Source organism: Panulirus ornatus, chromosome 10, assembly GCF_036320965.1.
Source record: "Panulirus ornatus isolate Po-2019 chromosome 10, ASM3632096v1, whole genome shotgun sequence".
NCBI classification, from domain to species: domain Eukaryota; kingdom Metazoa; phylum Arthropoda; class Malacostraca; order Decapoda; family Palinuridae; genus Panulirus; species Panulirus ornatus.
The window spans coordinates 48,425,827-48,448,878 of record NC_092233.1 but is presented as its reverse complement, the minus strand read 5'-3'; the positions used below and the strand labels follow the sequence as shown (position 1 = coordinate 48,448,878).

Below are 23,052 nucleotides of genomic sequence, written 5' to 3'. Positions count from 1 at the left end.
ATTTATGGATCTGGAGAAGGCATATGATAGAGTTGATAGAGATGCTCTGTGGAGGGTACTAAGAATATATGGTGTGGGAGGCAAGTTGTTAGAAGCAGTGAAAAGTTTTTATCGAGGATGTAAGGCATGTGTACGTGTAGGAAGAGAGGAAAGTGATTGGTTCTCAGTGAATGTAGGTTTGTGGCAGGGGTGTGTGATGTCTCCATGGTTGTTTTATTTGTTTATGGATGGGGTTGTTAGGGAGGGGAATGCAAGAGTTTTGGAAAGAGGGGCAAGCATGAAGTCTGTTGTGGATGAGAGAGCTTGGGAAGTGAGTCAGTTGTTGTTTGCTGATGATACAGCGCTGGAGGCTGATTCATGTGAGAAACTGCAGAAGCTGGTGACTGAGTTTGGTAAAGTGTGTGAAAGAAGAAAGTTAAGAGTAAATGTGAATAAGAGCAAGGTTATTAGGTACAGTAGGGTTGAGGGTCAAGTCAGTTGGGAGGTAAGTTTGAATGGAGAAAAACTGGAGGAAGTAAAGTGTTTTAGATATCTGGGAGTGGATTTGGCAGCGGATGGAACCATGGAAGCGGAAGTGAATCATAGGGTGGGGGAGGGGGCGAAAATTCTGGGAGCCTTGAAGAATGTTTGGAAGTTGAGAACATTATCTCAGAAAGCAAAAATGGGTATGTTTGAAGGAATAGTGGTTCCAACAATGTTGTATGGTTACGAGGAATGGGCTATGGATAGAGTTGTGTGGAGGAGGGTGGATGTACTGGAAATGAGATGTTTGAGGACAATATGTGGTGTGAGGTGGTTTGATTGAGTAAGTAATGTAAGGGTAAGAGAGATGTGTGGAAATGAAAAGAGCATGGTTGAGAGAGCAGAAGAGGGTGTTTTGAAATGGTTTGGTCACATGGAGAGAATGAGTGAGGAAAGATTGACCAAGAGGATATATGTGTTGGGGGTGGAGGGAACGAGGAGAAGTGGGAGACGAAATTGGAGGCGGAAAGATGGAGTGAAAAAGATTTTGAGTGATCGGGGGCTGAACATGCAGGAGGGTGAAAGGTGTGCAAGGAATAGAGTGAATTGGAACAATGTGGTATACCAGGGTCAACGTGCTGTCAATGGATTGAGCCAGGGCATGTGAAGCGTCTGGGGTAAACCATGGAAAGTTGTGTGGGGCCTGGATGTGGAAAGGGAGCTGTGGTTTTGGTGCATTATTGCATGACAGCTAGAGACTGAGTGTGAACAAATGGGGCCTTTGTTGTCTTTTCCTAGCACTACCTCGCACACATGAGGGGGGAGGGGGAAGGTATTCCATGTGTGGCGAGATGGCAGTGGGAATAAATAAAGGCAGACGGTATGAATTAAGTACATGTGTATATATGTATATGTCTGTGTGTGTATATATATATGTGTACATTGAGATGTATAGGTATGTATATTTGCGTGTGTGGACGTGTATGTATATACATGTGTATGTGGGTGGGTTGGGCCATTCTTTCGTCTGTCTCCTTGTGCTACGTGCTAACGCGGGAGAGAGCGATAAAGCAAAGTAAGTAAAATAAAAATAAACAATTTGTAGAGCAGATGATGGGACTCATCATATGAGCACTGAGTTTTCAGATTTTTGTTTGAATCCCCCACTAACATTGTCGATATTTGTATTTCTGTAAAATGTCACTTTGGTCATTGTAGGTGCTGTGTTCACTTTCTGGAAGCAGTTTTGAATTTTGTATACAGATGTCATTATGTGTTTGTAGGAAATGTATGATTATATTTGAATGTGTGTAAATAGTAATTGGGATCATTCACAGAGGTCAAGAATCCAGGCTGTGGAAATGAGTTATTTGAGAGGACCTTGTGGTATGAAGAGATAGAATGAAGAAAGTAATGAGGAGGTGCTTGAGAGATTTGGTAAGCCATTGAATGCAAAAGGAATGAATTTTGGAGTGGTAGAGTGGATGAAACTTAATTTGTTGAGGTGGTTTGGGCATGTGGAAAGAATGAAAAATGGGGATTTTACAAGGAAAGTGTATGGTAGTATGATTAGAGAGGTTGCTGTGAGAGTTAAACCTACTGTGACATGAGGATATAGAGTGGAAGAGTACTGGAGGGAGAGAAATAGGGAAAGAATACATGCTGGAAGGAGAGAAATGGGGAAAATGCTTGAATTGCTGTATGCAAGAGGGGCATGTTAGGAGTGTAGACTCTTCTGCCTTGGTTATCCCCTTGATGGGAGTTCCCAGAGGGAATGGCCATCAGTAGTGGTGTTCTTTGATTTGGAGAAGGCCTGTGATACTAATTGGAAATGTGTTAGTAGAAGGCAATTCTATTAAATGAAAGACAGAAAATTATTAGAGGTGATAGTTGGTAGTAAATAATTAAGAAAATTTCCACTAGAAGTTGTTCCACAGAGCAGTGTGCTAAGTGTTACCTGCTTCATTGCTGCCTTTGATAGGGTTGTAAACACTGTTCCAGGGATATTGAATTACACCCTTTTAGTTGATGATTTGGCTATATATGGAACATCGTCATTTGAAGTTGCTATAAGATGCTTGCAAGCTGCTGTTAAGATAGATGGGTAGGCAGAAAGTATAAGAGCAATAGCAAAGCCTTTAGATATTTATACTGATAAAGTAATCCAGTTATGAAACATTCGCCATTGCCTAGATGCATTGACTGGGAAGAAATGAGATCCAGGAACTCAGAGTATGGGAGACCAAAAGATTGAAGTTTTGCAGGGAGAGTCCATTGCTGAAATTTGTCAAAACTTTATTGAATTATTGAAAGCAACAAGATAAGATTCATTATCAGTTGTCAATTGCATTTTACCTTTTCACATTTCACTGTTATCTTTGCTCACTCATCTTTTGTTTTCCTTTACTACCTCACCTGTGAGGATTTTTTTTTTTTTCTTAATGAAGGAAGAGGTTTGTACCTTTGCACTTATATTTTGATTGATTTTATGAAATTCCTTAGAAAGTCTCTTATTTCAGTATACCATTAATATTGTTTGCACAGTCAACAGTATTACATGTGTAAAATTTTTCAGGTGCTGTGGGATGCAGGCGGGGGTAATAATGATGGATCCATTGGTGAATTTTGTGTCAGAGAGACTCCAGTAGAGGATCATTCAACTTTACTCCATCAGCACATGAACCAGGAATTGCAAGGAGGAATAGTAAGTAGGCTATTTTGATAACTGTTGAGTGCTTTTTACCAGTTGCAGAAGTATTACATAAACTTGATGTATGTTGACACACTTGTGTGAATCAGTTAAGTAATTAATCATGAGTTTTGGTGATGTGAAATCTCTTGTGCTTTCAAATGACTTTATAGTGCACTAAAGATGTGGTTGGCTATTGGAGGAGGTACTTTTCACTTGAATTACTCATTTCCACTGTATGTAATATGATTATTTATTATTATTATACTTTGTTGCTGTCTCCTGCGTTAGCGAGGTAGCGCAAGGAAACAGATGAAAGAATGGCCCAACCCACCCACATGCATATGTATATACATACACGTCCACACACACACACATATACATACCTATACATCTCAACATATACATATATATACACACACAGACATATACATATTTACACATGTACATAATTCATACTGTCTGCCCTTATTCATTCCTGTCACCACCCCGCCACACATGAAATGAAAACCCCCTCCCCCACATGTGCGTGAGGTAGCGCTAGGAAAAGACAACAAAGGCCATGTATATACGTACACGTCCCCAGACTCACATATACATACCTATACATCTCAACGTATACATATATATACACACACAGACATATACATCTATACACATGTACATAATTCATAATGTCTGCCCTTATTCAATCCTGTCGCCACCCTGCCACACATTAAATGAAAACCCCCTCCCCCCACATGTGTGCGAAGTAGTGCTAGGAAATGACAACAAAGGCTATATTCGTTCACACTCAGTCTCTAGCTGTCATGTATAATGCACCGAAACCACAGCTCCCTTTCCACATGCAGGCCCCACAAAACTTTCCATGGTTTACCCCAGACACTTCACATGCCCTGGTTCAATCCATTGATAGCACATCGACCCCGGTATACCACATCGTTCCAATTCACTTTATTCCTTGCACGCCTTTCACCCTCCTGCATGTTCAGGCCCTGGTTACTCAAAATCTTTTTCACTCCATCTTTCCACCTCCAATTTGGTATCCCACTTCTCCTCGTTCCCTCCACCTCTGACACATATATCCTCTTGGTCAATCTTTTCTCACTCATTCTCTCCATGTGACCAAACCATTTCAAAACACTCTCTTTATATTACCACACATCTCTCTTACCCTATTATTACTTGATCAAACCACCTCACACCACATATTGTCCTCAAACATCTCATTTCCAGCACATCCACCCTCCTGCGCACAACTCTATCTATAGCCCACGCCTCGCAACCATATGACGTTGTTGGAACCACTATTCCTTCAAACATACCCATTTTTGCTTTCCAAGATAACATTCTCAACTTCCACACATTCTTCAACGCTCCCAGAAGTTTCGCCCCCTCCCCCACCTTATGATTAATTTCTGCTTCCATGATTCCATCTGCTGCCAAATCCACTCCTAGATATCTAAAACACTTCACTTCTTCCAGTTTTTCTTCATTCAAACTTACCTCCCAATTGACCTGTCCCTCAACCCTACTGTACCTAATAACCTTGCTCTTATTCACATTTAGTCTTAGCTTTCTTCTTTCACACGCTTTACCAAACTCAGTCACCAGCTTCTGCAGTTTCTCAGCCAAATCAGCCACCAGTGCTGTATCATCAGCGAACAACAACTGACTCACTTCCCAAGCTCTTTCATCCACAACAGACTGCATACTTGCCCCTCTTTCCAAAACTCTTGCATTCACCTCCCTAACAACCCCATCCATAAAGAAATTAAACAACCATGGAGACATCACACACCCCTGCCGCAAACCTACATTCACTGAGAACCAATCACTTTCCTCTCTTCCAACACGTACACATGCCTTACATCCTCGTTTAAAACTTTTCACTGCTTCTAACAACTTACCTCCCACACCATATATTCTTAATACCTTCCACAGAGCATCTCTATCAACTCTATCATATGCCTTCTCCAGATCCATAAATGCTACATACAAATCCATTTGCTTTTCTAAGTATTTCTCGCATACATTTTTCAGGACAAACACCTGATCCACACATCCTCTACCACATCAGAAACCACACTGCTCTTCCCCAATCTGAAGCTCTGTACATGCCTTCACCCTCTCAATCAATACCCTCCCATATAATTTACCAGGAATACTCAACAAACTTATACCTCTGTAATTTGAGCACTCACTCTTATCCCCTTTGCCTTGGCACTATGCAAGCATTCCGCCAGTCCTCAGGCACCTCACCATGAATCATACATACATTAGATAACCTTACCAACCAGTCAACAATACAATCACCCCCTTTTTTAATAAATATCACTGCAATACCATCCAAACCCGCTGCCTTGCCGGCTTTCATCTTCCGCAAAGCTTTTACTACCTCTTCTCTGTTTACCAAATCATTTTCCCTAACCCTCTCACTTTGCACACCACCTTGACCAAAACACCCTATATCTGCCACTCTATCATCAAACGCATTCAACAAACCTTCAAAATACTCACTCCATCTCCTTCCTTCTCATGTCACCACTACTTGTTATCACCTCCCCATTAGCCCCTTCACTGAAGTTCCCATTTGCTCCCTTGTCTTATGCACTTTATTTACCTCCTTCCTAAACATCTTTTTATTATCCCTAAAATTTAATGATACTCTCTCACCCCAACTCTCATTTGCCCTCTTTTTCACCTCTTGCACCTTTCTCTTGACCTCCTGTCTCTTTCTTTTGTACATCTCCCAGTCATTTGCATTTTTTCCCTGCAAGAATCATCCAAATGCCTCTCTCTTCTCTTTCACTAATAATCTTACTTCTTCATCCCACCACTCACTACCCTTTCTAATCTGCCCACCTCCCATGCTTCTCATGCCACAAGCATCTTTTGTGCAAGCCATCACTGCTTCCCTAAATACATCCCATTCCTCTCCCACTCACCTTATGTCCTTTGTTCTCACCTTTTTCCATTCTGTACTCAGTCTCTCCTGGTACTTCCTCACACAAGTCTCCTTCCCAAGCTCACTTACTCTCACCACTCTCTTCACCCCAACATTCTCTCTTCTTTTCTGGAAACCTCTACAAATCTTCACCTTAGCCTCCACAAGATAATGATCAGACATCCCTCCAGTTGCACCTCTCAACACATTAACTGCCAAAAGTCTCTCTTTCATGTGCCTATCAATTAACACGTAATCCAATAACGCTCTCTGGCCATCTCTCCTACTTACATACGTATACTTATGTATATCTCTCTTTTTAAACCAGGTATTCCCAATCACCAACACGTAATTCAGTAATGCTCTCTGGCCATCTCTCCTACTTACATATGTATACTTATGTATATCTCTCTTTTTAAACCAGGTATTCCCAATCACCAGTCCTTTTTCAGCACATAAATCTACAAGCTCTTCACCATTTCCATTTACAACACTGAACAGCTCATGCACACCAATTATTCCCTCAACTGCCACATTACTCACCTATGCATTCAATGGTTCCTGAAAATGGGCTCCTGAAAATGATGTTATTTTGAACAGTGAAACTTTCTGGACATGTATCCCAAAAGGGAGCCAGATATAGGCACCCCCTTACTTCTGCTTTGCCTGGAGCACTCATGCACCACTTCATTATGCTAAGCCCCCTTGCTTTGTGCAGTGATTTATGCTTGGCCATGCCTTTTTTTTTTAGTCAGCACTTATTATCAAGATCTTGTGATAATTCCTCTTGATATAAGAAGTTGTTATGTTTCCAACACCGTTGTTTAGTAGATTTGCATGTTGAAGCACCCTCCTCGGTTTTGTTTAAGCTTTATGCATGATAGTAAGAGTTTATTTATTTATTCAAAATTGCCCAAGGACCCCTTTTATGGAAACTCCTGGACACGTTTTCCACAAGCTCTTTAAGCTCAACACTGCACTACTTCCAGTAGCATAGAAATGATGGATTCCTTTAGAGTGAGAAGTTCTTCGATGAAACTGTGCTCCAAATGGTACAGCCCCACCAAAGGTGACTTTCACTTGTGGTGTAATCTCTTGCTGGCTAAGTTTAGTAACAAGAGTGTTATACTTTAATTATGAAATTGTACATATTCTGTGGTTCATTTCTGAAACTGTACATATTCTTGAGTTGTACAAGCTATTGAATTGGTATCTTTAGCTGTAGTTGTTAAGCTTACTAATTTTATTGACCCATCATTCAAGATTAAAAGATTGGGCTAATCATATACCCTATGTATACTCATGTCCCAGAAAGCAATTTCCAGTCAACAACTTTATTTCATATCACATTTTTTTGTAAAAATTGGAGAGATTACTCGTAATCAGTCAGGCCTCAGCTTGTGTCCAAAGATACAATTGAGTTGTATGTAAATGTACTTATGGCTGTACATACATCCATTATTTACTTATAACTAGCTTAGATTTGTCTCTTTGGATTCTTAGGAAACTTAGGGAATACTTGTGAGTGATCTTCAGCTAGATCATGGATTTGTACTTGGTGTTTTTACATTCATTGAAAGCTAAACTTCATAGTATGTATTCTTTTTTAGTAAACTGGATTTTGATGATACTTACAGTATTCATTTTGTGACTTTTTATCATGTTTGGAGGTGGATTTGGTTATATAACTGCTCCAATGATTCCAACTTTGTTAGATTTTGTTGAAGGGTGTTTCTCAACATTGCTTAGAATGTTAATGCTATCAGTCCATTGTTTAGGATCAGAGATCAATCTGAATCATACATGTGTTTCATTTATATGTTCCTGACTAATTTTTGGTCTCATCCTTGTCTCATTGTTAATTGAATTTCTTCAGTGTTATGAGGTTGCCCATTACATCAATTTGTGACTTGGGGATGGAGCTCATTACATCAGTCTCTGACTAAGCGATAGAGTTTTAGCTGAATTCCCCATTGCTATTCATGCACTAGGCTTCAAATGAGCTGACATGTTTTATCATTCAGCTCAGGACTGAACATAGGAATAATTACATAGTTTTATTCATGTTCTGTTCTCTTTCCAGTGAGAAGACTTGTTAAGATATGTTGAATTTTTATAAAGTGTGGTGAGGTTACTGATCTCTGACGTACATTGGTAAGTTGAGCCAAATAAAAGAATAGAGTTGAAGTGTGTACAGATAGGAGCAGTGCTTTTTTAACATTACTGAGATCTATAAGAAAAAGGGTATTAAGCCTTTCTGAGCCACTTTTAATAAGGGACATGAAAAATTATGTAAAATTATGATATATTTATTGTATTTGATCGCCGTTTCCCGCATCAACATGGTAGCACCAGGAAACTCACCAAGAAAGATCCATCCACTCTCTTACACATATATGTACATAACGCACACATTTTTTTTTTCATTAAACTATACTTAATCGCTGTTTCCCATGTCAGCGAGGTAATGCCAGGAAACAGATGAAGAATGGCCTATACACTCGTATACACATATGTATATATAGACCCCATACATGTTTGTATACATACATATACATAACATATACAAACATGTACATACACAGACAAATACATTTTTTTTTTTTTTGCTTTGTCGTTGTCTCCCGCGTTTGCGAGGTAGCGCAAGGAAACAGACGAAAGAAATGGCCCAACCCACCCCCATACACATGTATATACATACGTCCACACACGCAAAATATACATACTTACACAGCTTTCCATGGATTACCCCAGACGCTTCACATGCCCCGATTCAATCCACTGACAGGACGTCAACCCCGGTATACCACATCGCTCCAATTCACTCTATTCCTTGCCCTCCTTTCACCCTCCTGCATGTTCAGGCCCCGATCACACAAAATCTTTTTCACTCCATCTTTCCACCTCCAATTTGGTCTCCCTCTTCTCCTCGTTCCCTCCACCTCCGACACATATATCCTCTTGGTCAATCTTTCCTCACTCATTCTCTCCATGTGCCCAAACCATTTCAAAACACCCTCTTCTGCTCTCTCAACCACGCTCTTTTTATTTCCACACATCTCTCTTACCCTTACGTTACTTACTCAATCAAACCACCTCACACCACACATTGTCCTCAAACATCTCATTTCCAGCACATCCATCCTCCTGCGCACAACTCTATCCATAGCCCACGCCTCGCAACCATACAACATTGTTGGAACCACTATTCCTTCAAACATACCCATTTTTGCTTTCCGAGATAATGTTTTCGACTTCCACACATTCTTCAAGGCTCCCAGAATTTTCGCCCCCTCCCCCACCCTATGATCCACTTCCGCTTCAATGGTTCCATCCGCTGCCAGATCCACTCCCAGATATCTAAAACACTTCACTTCCTCCAGTTTTTCTCCATTCAAACTCACCTCCCAATTGACTTGACCCTCAACCCTACTGTACCTAATAACCTTGCTCTTATTCACATTTACTCTTAACTTTCTTCTTTCACACACTTTACAAACTCAGTCACCAGCTTCTGCAGTTTCTCACATGAATCAGCCACCAGCGCTGTATCATCAGCAAACAACAACTGACTCACTTCCCAAGCTCTCTCATCCCCAACAGACTTCATACTTGCCCCTCTTTCCAAAACTCTTGCATTTACCTCCCTAACAACCCCATCCATAAACAAATTAAACAACCATGGAGACATCACACACCCCTGCCGCAAACCTACATTCACTGAGAACCAATCACTTTCCTCTCTTCCTACACGTACACATGCCTTACATCCTCAATAAAAACTTTTCACTGCTTCTAACAACTTGCCTCCCACACCATATATTCTTAATACCTTCCACAGAGCATCTCTATCAACTCTATCATATGCCTTCTCCAGATCCATAAATGCTACATACAAATCCATTTGCTTTTCTAAGTATTTCTCACATACAATCTTCAAAGCAAACACCTGATCCACACATCCTCTACCACTTCTGAAACCACACTGCTCTTCCCCAATCTGATGCTCATTACATGCCTTCACCCTCTCAGTCAATACCCTCCCATATAATTTACCAGGAATACTCAACAAACTTATACCTCTGTAATTTGAGCACTCACTCTTATCCCCTTTGCCTTTGTACAATGGCACTATGCACGCATTCCGCCAATCCTCAGGCACCTCACCGTGAGTCATACATACATTAAATAACCTTACCAACCAGTCAACAGTACAGTCACCCCCTTTTTTAATAAATTCCACTGCAATACCATCCAAACCTGCTGCCTTGCCGGCTTTCATCTTCCGCAAAGCTTTTACTACCTCTTCTCTGTTTACCAAATCATTTTCCCTAACCCTCTCACTTTGCACACCACCTCGACCAAAACACTCTATATCCGCCACTCTATCATCAAACACATTCAACAAACCTTCAAAATACTCACTCCATCTCCTTCTCACATCACCACTACTTGTTATCACCTCCCCATTTGCGCCCTTCACTGAAGTTCCCATTTGCTCCCTTGTCTTACGCACTTTATTTACCTCCTTCCAGAACATCTTTTTATTCTCCCTAAAATTTAATGATACTCTCTCACCCCAACTCTCATTTGCCCTTTTTTTCACCTCTTGCACCTTTCTCTTGACCTCCTGTCTCTTTCTTTTATACGTCTCCCACTCAACTGCATTTTTTCCCTGCAAAAATCGTCCAAATGCCTCTCTCTTCTCTTTCACTAATACTCTTACTTCTTCATCCCACCACTCACTACCCTTTCTAATCAACCCACCTCCCACTCTTCTCATGCCACAAGCATCTTTTGTGCAATCCATCACTGATTCCCTAAATACATCCCATTCCTCCCCCACTCCCCTTACTTCCATTGTTCTCACCTTTTTCCATTCTGTACTCAGTCTCTCCTGGTACTTCCTCACACAAGTCTCCTTCCCAAGCTCACTTACTCTCACCACCCTCTTCACCCCAACATTCACTCTTTTTTTCTGAAAACCCATACAAATCTTCACCTTAGCCTCCACAAGATAATGATCAGACATCCCTCCAGTTGCACCTCTCAGCACATTAACATCCAAAAGTCTCTCTTTTGCGCACCTGTCAATTGACACGTAATCCAATAACGCTCTCTGGCCATCTCTCCTACTTACATAAGTATACTTATGTATATCTCGCTTTTTAAACCAGGTATTCCCAATCATCAGTCCTTTTTCAGCACATAAATCTACAAGCTCTTCACCATTTCCATTTACAACACTGAACACCCCATGTATACCAATTATTCCCTCAACTGCCACATTACTCACTTTTGCATTCAAATCACCCATCACTATAACCCGGTCTCGTGCATCAAAACCACTAACACACTCATTCAGCTGCTCCCAAAACGCTTGCCTCTCATGATCTTTCTTCTCATGCCCAGGTGCATATGCACCAGTGATCACCCATCTCTCTCCATCAACTTTCAGTTTTACCCATATTAATCGAGACAAATACATATATACACATTTACATATTCATACTTGCTTGCCTTCATCCATTTCTGTCACTACCCTGCCACACAGGGAATAGCACCCCCTCCTTCATCGAGATAGTGCTAGGATAAGACAAAAAATGGCCACATTCGTTCACGCTCAGTCTCTTGCTCTCATGGGTAATACTATGGAGACATCACACACCCCTGCTGCAAACTGACATTCACTGGGAACTAACCACTTTCCTCTCTTCCTACTCATCCTTGGTAAAAACTTTTCACTGCTTCTAGCAACTTACCTCCCACACCATATAGTCTTAAAACCTTCCACAAAGCATCTCTATCAACCCTATCATATGCCTTCTCCAGATCCATAAATGATACGTACAGATCCATCTGTTTTTCTGGAGTTGGGGAGAGAGAGTATCATTAGATTTTAGGGAGAATAAAAAGATGTTTTGGAAGGAGGTAAATAAAGTGTGTAGGACAAAAACAGATGGGAATATCGGTGAAGGGGGCAAAAGGGAAGGTAATAACAAGTAGTGATAAAGTGAAAAGGAGATGGAGTGAGTATTTTGAAGGATTGTTAAATGTGTTTGATGATAGAGTGGCAGATGTAGGTTGTTTTTGTTAGAGTGGTGTGCGAAGTGAAAGGGTCAGGGAGAATGGTAAACAGAGAAGAGTTAGTGAAAGATTTGCAGAAGATGAAAGCTGGCAAAGTGGAGAGTTTCGATGGTATTGCAGTGAAATTTGATAAAAAAGGGGTTGACTGTGTTGTTGATTGGTTGATAAGGATTTTTTTTTAATATTTTGCTTTGTCGCTGTCTCCCGCGTTTGCGAGGTAGCGCAAGGAAACAGACGAAAGAAATGGCCCAACCCACCCCCATACACATGTATATACATACACGTCCACACATGCAAATATACAAACCCATACATCTCAATGTACACATATATATACACACACAGACACATACATATATACACATGCACACAATTCACACTGTCTGCCTTTATTCATTCCCATCGCCACCTCGCCACACATGGAATAACATCCCACTCCCCCCTCATGTGTGCGAGGTAGTGCTAGGAAAAGACAACAAAGGCCCCATTCGTTCACACTCAGTCTCTAGCTGTCATGCAATGATGCCCAAAACCACAGCTCCCTTTCCACATCCAGGCCCCACACAACTTTCCATGGTTTACCCCAGATGCTTCACATGCCCTGATTCAATCCATTGACAGCACGTCAACCCTGGTATACCATATCGATCCAATTCACTCTATTCTTTGCCCGCCTTTCACCCTTCTGCATGTTCAGGCCCCGATCACTCAAAATCTTTTTCACTCCATCTCTCCACCTCCAATTTGGTCTCCCACTTCTCCTCGTTCCCTCCACCTCCGACACATATATCCTCTTGGTCAATCTTTCCTCAGTCATTCTCTCCATGTGCCCAAACCATTTCAAAACACCCTCTTCTGCTCTCTCAACCACACTCTTTTTATTTCCACACATTTCTCTTACCCTTACATTACTTACTCGATCAAACCACCTCACACCACACATTGTCCTCAAACATCTCATTTCCAGCACATCCACCCTCCTCCGCACAACTCTATCCATAGCCCATGCCTCGCAACCATACAACATTGTTGGAACCACTATTCCTTCAAACATAGCCATTTTTGCTTTCTGAGATAATGTTCTCGACTTCCACACTTTCTTCAAGGCTCCCAGAATTTTCGCCCCCTCCCCCACCCTACGATTCGCTTCCACTTCCATGGTTCCATCCGCTGCCAAATCCACTCCCAGATATCTAAAACACTTTACTTCCTCCAGTTTTTCTCCATTCAAACTTACCTCCCAATTGACTTGACCCTCAACCCTACTGTACCTAATAACCTTGCTCTTATTCACATTTACTCTTAACTTTCTTCTTTCACACACTTTACCAAACTCAGTCACCAACTTCTGCAGTTTCTCACATGAATCAGCCACCAGCGTTATATCATCAGCGAACAACAACTGACTCACTTCCCAAGCTCTCTCATCCCCAACAGACTTCATACTTGCCCCTCTTTCCAAAACTCTTGCATTCACCTCCCTAACAACCCCATCCATAAACAAATTAGATAACCATGGAGACATCACACACCCCTGCCGCAAACCTACATTCACTGAGAACCAATCACTTTCCTCTCTTCCTACACGTACACATGCCTTACATCCTCGATAAAAACTTTTCACTGCTTCTAACAACTTGCCTCCCACACCATATATTCTTAATACCTTCCACAGAGCATCTCTATCAACTCTATCATATGCCTTCTCCAGATCCATAAATGCTACATACAAATCCATTTGCTTTTCTAAGTATTTCTCACATACATTCTTCAAAGCAAACACCTGATCCACACATCCTCTACCACTTCTGAAACCACACTGCTCTTCCCCAATCTGATACTCTGTACATGCCTTCACCCTTTCAGTCATTACCCTCCCATATAATTTCCCAGGAATACTCAACAAACTTATACCTCTGTAATTTGAGCACTCGCTCTTATCCCCTTTGCCTTTGTACACTGGCACTATGCACACATTCCGCCAATCCTCAGGCACCTCACCATGAATCATACATACATTGAATAACCTTACCAACCAGTCAACAATACAATCACCCCCTTTTTTGATAAATTCCACTGCAATACCATCCAAACCTGCTGTCTTGCCGGCTTTCATCTTCTGCAAAGCTTTTACTACCTCTTCTCTGTTTACCAAATCATTTTCCCTAATCCTCTCACTCTGCACACCACCTCGACCAAAACACCTTATATCTGCCACTCTATCATCAAACACATTCAACAAACCTTCCAAATACTCACTCCATCTCCTTCTCACATCACCACTACATGTTATCACCTCCCCATTTGCCCCCTTCACTGAAGTTCCCATTTGCTCCCTTGTCTTACGCACTTTATTTACCTCCTTCCAAAATATCTTTTTATTCTCCCTAAAATTTAATGATACTCTTTCACCTCAACTCTCATTTGCCTTCTTTTTCACCTCTTGCACCTTTCTCTTGACCTCCTGTCTCTTTCTTTTATACATCTCCCACTCAATTGCATTTTTTCCCTGCAAAAATCGTCCAAATGCCTCTCTCTTCTCTTTCATTAATAATCTTACTTCTTCATCCCACCACTCACTACCCTTTCTAATCAACCCACCTCCCACACTTCTCATGCCACAAGCATCTTTTGTGCAAGCCATCACTGCTTCCCTAAATACATACCATTCCTCCCGCACTCCCCTTACCTCCTTTGTTCTCACCTTTTTCCATTCTGTACTCAGTCTCTCCTGGTACTTCCTCACACAAGTCTTCTTCCCGAGCTCACTTACTCTCACCACCCTCTTCACCCCAACATTCTCTCTTCTTTTCTGAAAACCCATACAAATCTTCACCTTTGCCTCCACAAGATAATGATCAGACATCCCTCCAGTTGCACCTCTCAGCACATTAACATCCAAAAGTCTCTCTTTCGCGCGCCTGTCAATTAACACGTAAACCAATAACACTCTCTGGCCATCTCTTCTACTTACATACGTATACTTATGTATATCTCTCTTTTTAACCCAGGTATTCCCAATCACCAGTCCTTTTTCAGCACATAAATCTACAAACTGTTCACCATTTCCATTTACAACACTGAACACCCATGTATACCAATTATTCCCTCAACTGCCACATTACTCACCTTTGCATTCAAATCACCCATCACTATAACCCGGTCTTGTGCATCAAAACCACTAACACACTCATTCAGCTTCTCCCAAAGCACTTGCCTCATGATCTTTCTTCTCATGCCCATGTGCATATGCACCAGAAATCACCCATCTCTCTCCATCAACTTTCAGTTTTACCCATATTAATCGAGAATTTACTTTCTTACATTCTATCACATACTCCCACAACTCCTGTTTCAGGAGTAGTGCTACTCCTTCCGTTGGTCTTGTCCTCTCACTAACCCCTGACTTTACTCCTAAGACATTCCCAAACCACTCTTCCCCTTTACCCTTGAGCTCGTTTCACTCAGAGCCAAAACATCCAGGTTCCTTTCCTCAAACATACTACCTATCTCTCCTTTTTTCACATCTTGGTTACATCCACACACATTTAGACACCCCAATCTGGGCCTATGAGGAAGATGAGCACTCCCCGCGTGACTTCTTCTTCTGTTTCCCATTTTAGAAAGTTAAAATACAAGGAGGGGAGGATTTCTGGCCCCCCCTCCCGTCCCCTCTAGTCGCCTTCTACGGAATGCATGGGAAGTATTCGTTCTTCCCTATCCCCAGGGATAATATATATATATATATATATATATATATATATATATATACATATATATATATATATATATATATTCTGAGTACAGAATGGAAAAAGGTGAGAACAATGGAAGCAAGGGGAGTGGGGGAGGAATGGGATGTATTTAGGGAATCAGTGATGGATTGCGCAAAAGATGCTTGTGCATGAGAAGAGTGGGAGGTGGGTTGATTAGAAAGGGTAGTGAGTGGTGGGATGAAGAAGTAAGAGTATTAGTGAAAGAGAAGAGAGAGGCATTTGGACGATTTTTGCAGGGAAAAAATGCAATTGAGTGGGAGATGTATAAAAGAAAGAGACAGGAGGTCAAGAGAAAGGTGCAAGAGGTGAAAAAAAGGGCAAATGAGAGTTGGGGTGAGAGAGTATCATTAAATTTTAGGGAGAATAAAAAGATGTTCTGGAAGGAGGTAAATAAAGTGCGTAAGACAAGGGAGCAAATGGGAACTTCAGTGAAGGGCGCAAATGGGGAGGTGATAACAAGTAGTGGTGATGTGAGAAGGAGATGGAGTGAGTATTTTGAAGGTTTGTTGAATGTGTTTGATGATAGAGTGGCAGATATAGGGTGTTTTGGTCGAGGTGGTGTGCAAAGTGAGAGGGTTAGGGAAAATGATTTGGTAAACAGAGAAGAGGTAGTGAAAGCTTTGCAGAAGATGAAAGCCGGCAAGGCAGCAGGTTTGGATTGTATTGCAGTGGAATTTATTAAAAAAGGGGGTGACTATATTGTTGACTGGTTGGTAAGGTTATTTAATGTATGTATGACTCATGGTGAGGTGCCTGAGGATTGGCGGAATGCGTGCATAGTGCCATTGTACAAAGGCAAAGGGGATAAGAGTGAGTGCTCAAATTACAGAGGTATAAGTTTGTTGAGTATTCCTGGTAAATTATATGGGAGGGTATTGATTGAAAGGGTGAAGGCATGTACAGAGCATCAGATTGGGGAAGAGCAGTGTGGTTTCAGAAGTGGTAGAGGATGTGTGGATCAGGTGTTTGCTTTGAAGAATGTATGTGAGAAATACTTAGAAAAGCAAATGGATTTGTATGTAGCATTTATGGATCTGGAGAAGGCCCTACATCTGCCACTCTATCATCAAACACATTCAACAAACCTTCAAAATACTCACTCCATCTCCTTCTCACATCACCACTACTTGTTATCACCTCCCCATTTGCGCCCTTCACTGAAGTTCCCATTTGCTCCCTTGTCTTACGCACTTTATTTATCTCCTTCCAGAACATCTTTTTATTCTCCCTAAAATTTAATGATACTCTCTCACCCCAACTCTCATTTGCCCTTTTTTTCACCTCTTGCACCTTTCTCTTGACCTCCTGTCTCTTTCTTTTATACATCTCCCACTCAATTGCATTTTTTCCCTGCAAAAATCGTCCAAATGCCTCTCTCTTCTCTTTCACTAATACTCTTACTTCTTCATCCCACCACTCACTACCCTTTCTAATCAACCCACCTCCCACTCTTCTCATGCCACAAGCATCTTTTGCGCAATCCATCACTCATTCCCTAAATACATCCCATTCCTCCCCCACTCCCCTTGCTTCCATTGTTCTCACCTTTTTCCGTTCTGTACTCAGTCTCTCCTGGTACTTCCTCACACAGGTCTCCTTCTCAAGCTCACTTACTCTCACCACCCTCTTCACCCCAACATTCACTCTTCTTTTCTGAAAACCCATACAGATCTTCACCTTAGCCTCCACAAGATAATGATCAGACATCCCTCCAGTTGCACCTCTCAGCACATTAATATCCAAAAGTCTCTCTTTCGCACGCCTGTCAATTAACATGTAATCCAATAACGCTCTCTGGCCATCTCTCCTACTTACATAAGTATACTTATGTATATCTCGCTTTTTAAACCAGGTATTCCCAATCATCAGTCCTTTTTCAGCACATAAATCTACAAGCTCTTCACCATTTCCATTTACAACACTGAACACCCCATGTATACCAATTATTCCCTCAACTGCCACATTACTCACCTTTGCATTCAAATCACCCATCACTATAACCCGGTCTCGTGCATCAAAACCACTAACACACTCATTCAGCTGCTCCCAAAACACTTGCCTCTCTTGATCTTTCTTCTCATGCCCAGGTGCATATGCACCAATAATCACCCACCTCTCTCCATCAACTTTCAGTTTTACCCATATTAATCGAGAATTTACTTTCTTACACTCTATCACATACTCCCACAACTCCTGTTTCAGGAGTATTGCTACTCTTTCCCTTGCTCTTGTCCTCTCACTAACCCCTGACTTTACTCCCCAGACATTCCCAAACCACTCTTCCCCTTTACCCTTGAGCTTCGTTTCACTCAGAGCCAAAACATCCAGGTTCCTTTCCTCAAACATACTACCTATCTCTCCTTTTTTCACATCTTGGTTACATCCACACACATTTAGGCACCCCACTCTGAGCCTTCGAGGAGGCTGAGCACTCCCCGCGTGACTCCTTCTTCTGTTTCCCATTTTAGAAAGTTAATACAAGGAGGGGAGGATTTCTGGCGTGGGAGGAAAGTTGTTAGAAGCAGTGAAAAGTTTTTATCGAGGATGTAAGGCATGTGTACGTGTAGGAAGAGAGGAAAGTGATTGGTTCTCAGTGAATGTAGGTTTGCGGCAGGGGTGTGTGATGTCTCCATGGTTGTTTAATTTGTTTATGGATGGGGTTGTTAGGGAGGTAAATGCAAGAGTTTTGGAAAGAGGGGCAAGTATGAAGTCTGTTGGGGATGAGAGAGCGTGGGAAGTGAGTCAGTTGTTGTTCGCTGATGATACAGCGCTGGTGGCTGATTCATGTGAGAAACTGCAGAAGCTGGTGACTGAGTTTGGTAAAGTGTGTGGAAGAAGAAAGTTAAGAGTAAATGTGAATAAGAGCAAGGTTATTAGGTACAGTAGGGTTGAGGGTCAAGTCAATTGGGAGGTGAGTTTGAATTGAGAAAAACTGGAGGAAGTGAAGTGTTTTAGATATCTGGGAGTGGATCTGGCAGCGGATGGAACCATGGAAGCGGAAGTGGATCATAGGGTGGGGGAGGGGGCGAAAATTCTGGGGGCCTTGAAGAATGTGTGGAAGTCGAGAACATTATCTCGGAAAGCAAAAATGGGTATGTTTGAAGGAATAGTGGTTCCAACAATGTTTTATGGTTGCGAGGCGTGGGCTATGGATAGAGTTGTGCGCAGGAGGATGGATGTGCTGGAAATGAGATGTTTGAGGACAATGTGTGGTGTGAGGTGGTTTGATCGAGTGAGTAACGTAAGGGTAAGAGAGATGTGTGGAAATAAAAAGAGCGTGGTTGAGAGAGCAGAAGAGGGTGTTTTGAAGTGGTTTGGGCACATGGAGAGAATGAGTGAGGAAAGATTGACCAAGAGGATATATGTGTCGGAGGTGGAGGGAACGAGGAGAAGAGGGAGACCAAATTGGAGGTGGAAAGATGGAGTGAAAAAGATTTTGTGTGATCGGGGCCTGAACATGCAGGAGGGTGAAAGGAGGGCAAGGAATAGAGTGAATTGGAGCGATGTGGTATACCGGGGTTGACGTGCTGTCAGTGGATTGAATCAAGGCATGTGAAGCGTCTGGGGTAAACCATGGAAAGCTGTGTAGGTATGTATATTTGCGTGTGTGGATGTATGTATATACATGTGTATGGGGGGGGGTTGGGCCATTTCTTTCGTCTGTTTCCTTGCGCTACCTCGCAAACGCGGGAGACAGCGACAAAGTATAAAAAAAAAAAAAATATATATATATATATATATATATATATATATATATATATATATATATATATATATATATTATATTATTTTTTTATTATACTTTGTCGCTGTCTCCCGCGTTTGCGAGGTAGCGCAAGGAAACAGACGGAAGAAATGGCCCAACCCCCCCCATACACATGTATATACATACGTCCACACACGCAAATATACATACCTACACAGCTTTCCATGGTTTACCCCAGACGCTTCACATGCCTTGATTCAATCCACTGACAGCACGTCAACCCCGGTATACCACATCGCTCCAATTCACTCTATTCCTTGCCCTCCTTTCACCCTCCTGCATGTTCAGGCCCCAATCACACAAAATCTTTTTCACTCCATCTTTCCACCTCCAATTTGGTCTCCCTCTTCTCCTCGTTCCCTCCACCTCCGACACATATATCCTCTTGGTCGATCTTTCCTCACTCATTCTCTCCATGTGCCCAAACCAATTCAAAACACCCTCTTCTGCTCTCTCAACCACGCTCTTTTTATTTCCACACATCTCTCTTACCCTTACGTTACTCACTCGATCAAACCACCTCACACCACACATTGTCCTCAAACATCTCATTTCCAGCACATCCATCCTCCTGCGCACAACTCTATCCATAGCCCACGCCTCGCAACCATACAACATTGTTGGAACCACTATTCCTTCAAACATACCCATTTTTGCTTTCCGAGATAATGTTCTCGACTTCCACACATTCTTCAAGGCCCCCAGAATTTTCGCCCCCTCCCCCACCCTATGATCCACTTCCGCTTCCATGGTTCCATCCGCTGCCAGATCCACTCCCAGATATCTAAAACACTTCACTTCCTCCAGTTTTTCTCCATTCAAACTCACCTCCCAATTGACTTGACCCTCAACCCTACTGTACCTAATAACCTTGCTCTTATTCACATTTATTCTTAACTTTCTTCTTCCACACACTTTACCAAACTCAGTCACCAGCTTCTGCAGTTTCTCACATGAATCAGCCACCAGCGCTGTATCATCAGCGAACAACAACTGACTCACTTCCCAAGCTCTCTCATCCCCAACAGACTTCATACTTGCCCCTCTTTCCAAAACTCTTGCATTTACCTCCCTAACAACCCCATCCATAAACAAATTAAACAACCATGGAGACATCACGCACCCCTGCCGCAAACCTACATTCACTGAGAACCAATCACTTTCCTCACTTCCTACACGTACACATGCCTTACATCCTCGATAAAAACTTTTCACTGCTTCTAACAACTTGCCTCCCACACCATATATTCTTAATACCTTCCACAGAGCATCTCTATCAACTCTATCATATGCCTTCTCCAGATCCATAAATGCTACATACAAATCCATTTGCTTCTCTAAGTATTTCTCACATACATTCTTCAAAGCAAACACCTGATCCACACATCCTCTACCACTTCTGAAACCACACTGCTCTTCCCCAATCTGATGCTCTGTACATGCCTTCACCCTCTCAATCAATACCCTCCCATATAATTTGCCAGGAATACTCAACAAACTTATACCTCTGTAATTTGAGCACTCACTCTTATCCCCTTTGCCTTTGTACAATGGCACTATGCACGCATTCCACCAATCCTCAGGCACCTCACCATGAGTCATACATACATTAAATAACCTTACCAGCCAGTCAACAATACAGTCGCCCCCTTTTTTAATAAATTCCACTGCAATACCATCCAAACCTGCTGCCTTGCCGGCTTTCATCTTCCGCAAAGCTTTTACTACCTCTTCTCTGTTTACCAAATCATTTTCCCTAACCCTCGCACTTTGCACACCACCTCGACCAAAACACCCTATATCTGCCCCTCTATCATCAAACACATTCAACAAACCTTCAAAATACTCACTCCATCTCCTTTTCACATCACCACTACTTGTTATCACCTCCCCATTTGTGCCCTTCACTGAAGTTCCCATTTGCTTCCTTGTCTTACCCACTTTATTTACCTCTTTCCAGAACATCTTTTTATTCTCCCTAAAATTTAATGATACTCTCTCACCCCAACTCTCATTTGCCCTTTTTTTCACCTCTTGCACCTTTCTCTTGACCTCCTGTCTCTTTCTTTTATACGTCTCCCACTCAATTGCATTTTTTCCCTGCAAAAAATGGCCCCCTCTGTTCCTTCTTTTGAAAAATTAAAAAAAAAACGAGAGGGGAGGATTGCCAGCCCCCCCGCTCCCTCCCCTTTTAGTCGCCTTCTACGACACGCAGGGAATACGTGGGAAGTATTCTTAATCCCCTATCCCCAGGGATATATATACATATATTGTTGTTCGCTGATGACACAGTGCTGGTGGCTGATTCATGTGAGAAACTGCAGAAGCTGGTGACTGAGTTTGGTAAAGTGTGTGAAAGAAGAAAGTTAAGAGTAAATGTGAATAAGAGCAAGGTTATTAGGTACAGTAGGGTTGAGGGTCAAGTCAATTGGGAGGTAAGTTTGAATGGAGAAAAACTGGAGGAAGTAAAGTGTTTTAGATATATTGGAGTGGATTTTGCAGTGGATGGAACCATGGAAGCAGAAGTGAATCATAGGGTGGGGGAGAGGGCAAAAATCCTGGGAGCCTTGAAGAATGTGTGGAAGTCGAGAACATTATCTCGGAAAGCAAAAATGGCTATGTTTGAAGGAATAGTGGTTCCAACAATGTTGTATGGTTGCGAGGCGTGGGCTATGGATAGAGCTGTGCCCAGGAGGGTGTATGTGCTGGAAATGAGATGTTCGAGGACAATGTGTGGTGTGAGGTGGTTTGATCGAGTAAGTAATGTAAGGGTAAGAGAGATGTGTGGAAATAAAAAGAGCGTTGTTGAGAGAGCAGAAGAGGGTGTTTTGAAATGGTTTGGGCACATGGAGAGAATGAGTGAGGAAAGATTGACCAAGAGGATATATGTGTCGGAGGTGGAGGGAACGAGGAGAAGTGGGAGACCAAATTGGAGGTGGAAAGATGGAGTGAAAAAGATTTTGAGTGATTGGGGCCTGAACATGCAGGAGGGTGAAAGGCGGGCAAGGAATAGAGTGAATGGGATCGATGTGGTATACTGGGGTTGACGTGCTGTCAGTGGATTGAATCAGGGCATGTGAAGCGTCTGGGGTAAACCATGGAAAGTTGTGTGGGGCCTGGATGTGGAAAGGGAGCTGTGATTTCGGGCATTATTGCATGACAGCTAGAGACTGAGTGTGAAAGAATGGGACCTTTGTTGTCTTTTCCTAGTGCTACCTCGCACACATGAGGGGGGAGGGGGATGGTATTCCATGTGTGGCGAGGTGGCGATGGGAATGAATAAAGGCAGACTGTGAATTGTGTGCATGGGTATATATGTATGTGT

The 23,052-nt window shown here is 42.1% G+C and overlaps 1 protein-coding gene across 7 annotated transcripts in view; it reads left to right on the top strand.

Annotated features, from left to right (window-relative positions):
• Window positions 1-23,052, top strand: part of LOC139750936 (uncharacterized) — a 244,969-nt gene that overhangs the window by 101,271 nt on the left and 120,646 nt on the right. For all 7 annotated transcript variants that reach the window (XM_071665854.1, XM_071665850.1, XM_071665849.1 and 4 more), the window contains one exon: window positions 3,038-3,166. In XM_071665854.1, coding sequence (XP_071521955.1) covers window positions 3,038-3,166 — 129 coding nt within the window. The remainder of the gene's footprint in view (window positions 1-3,037; window positions 3,167-23,052) is intronic.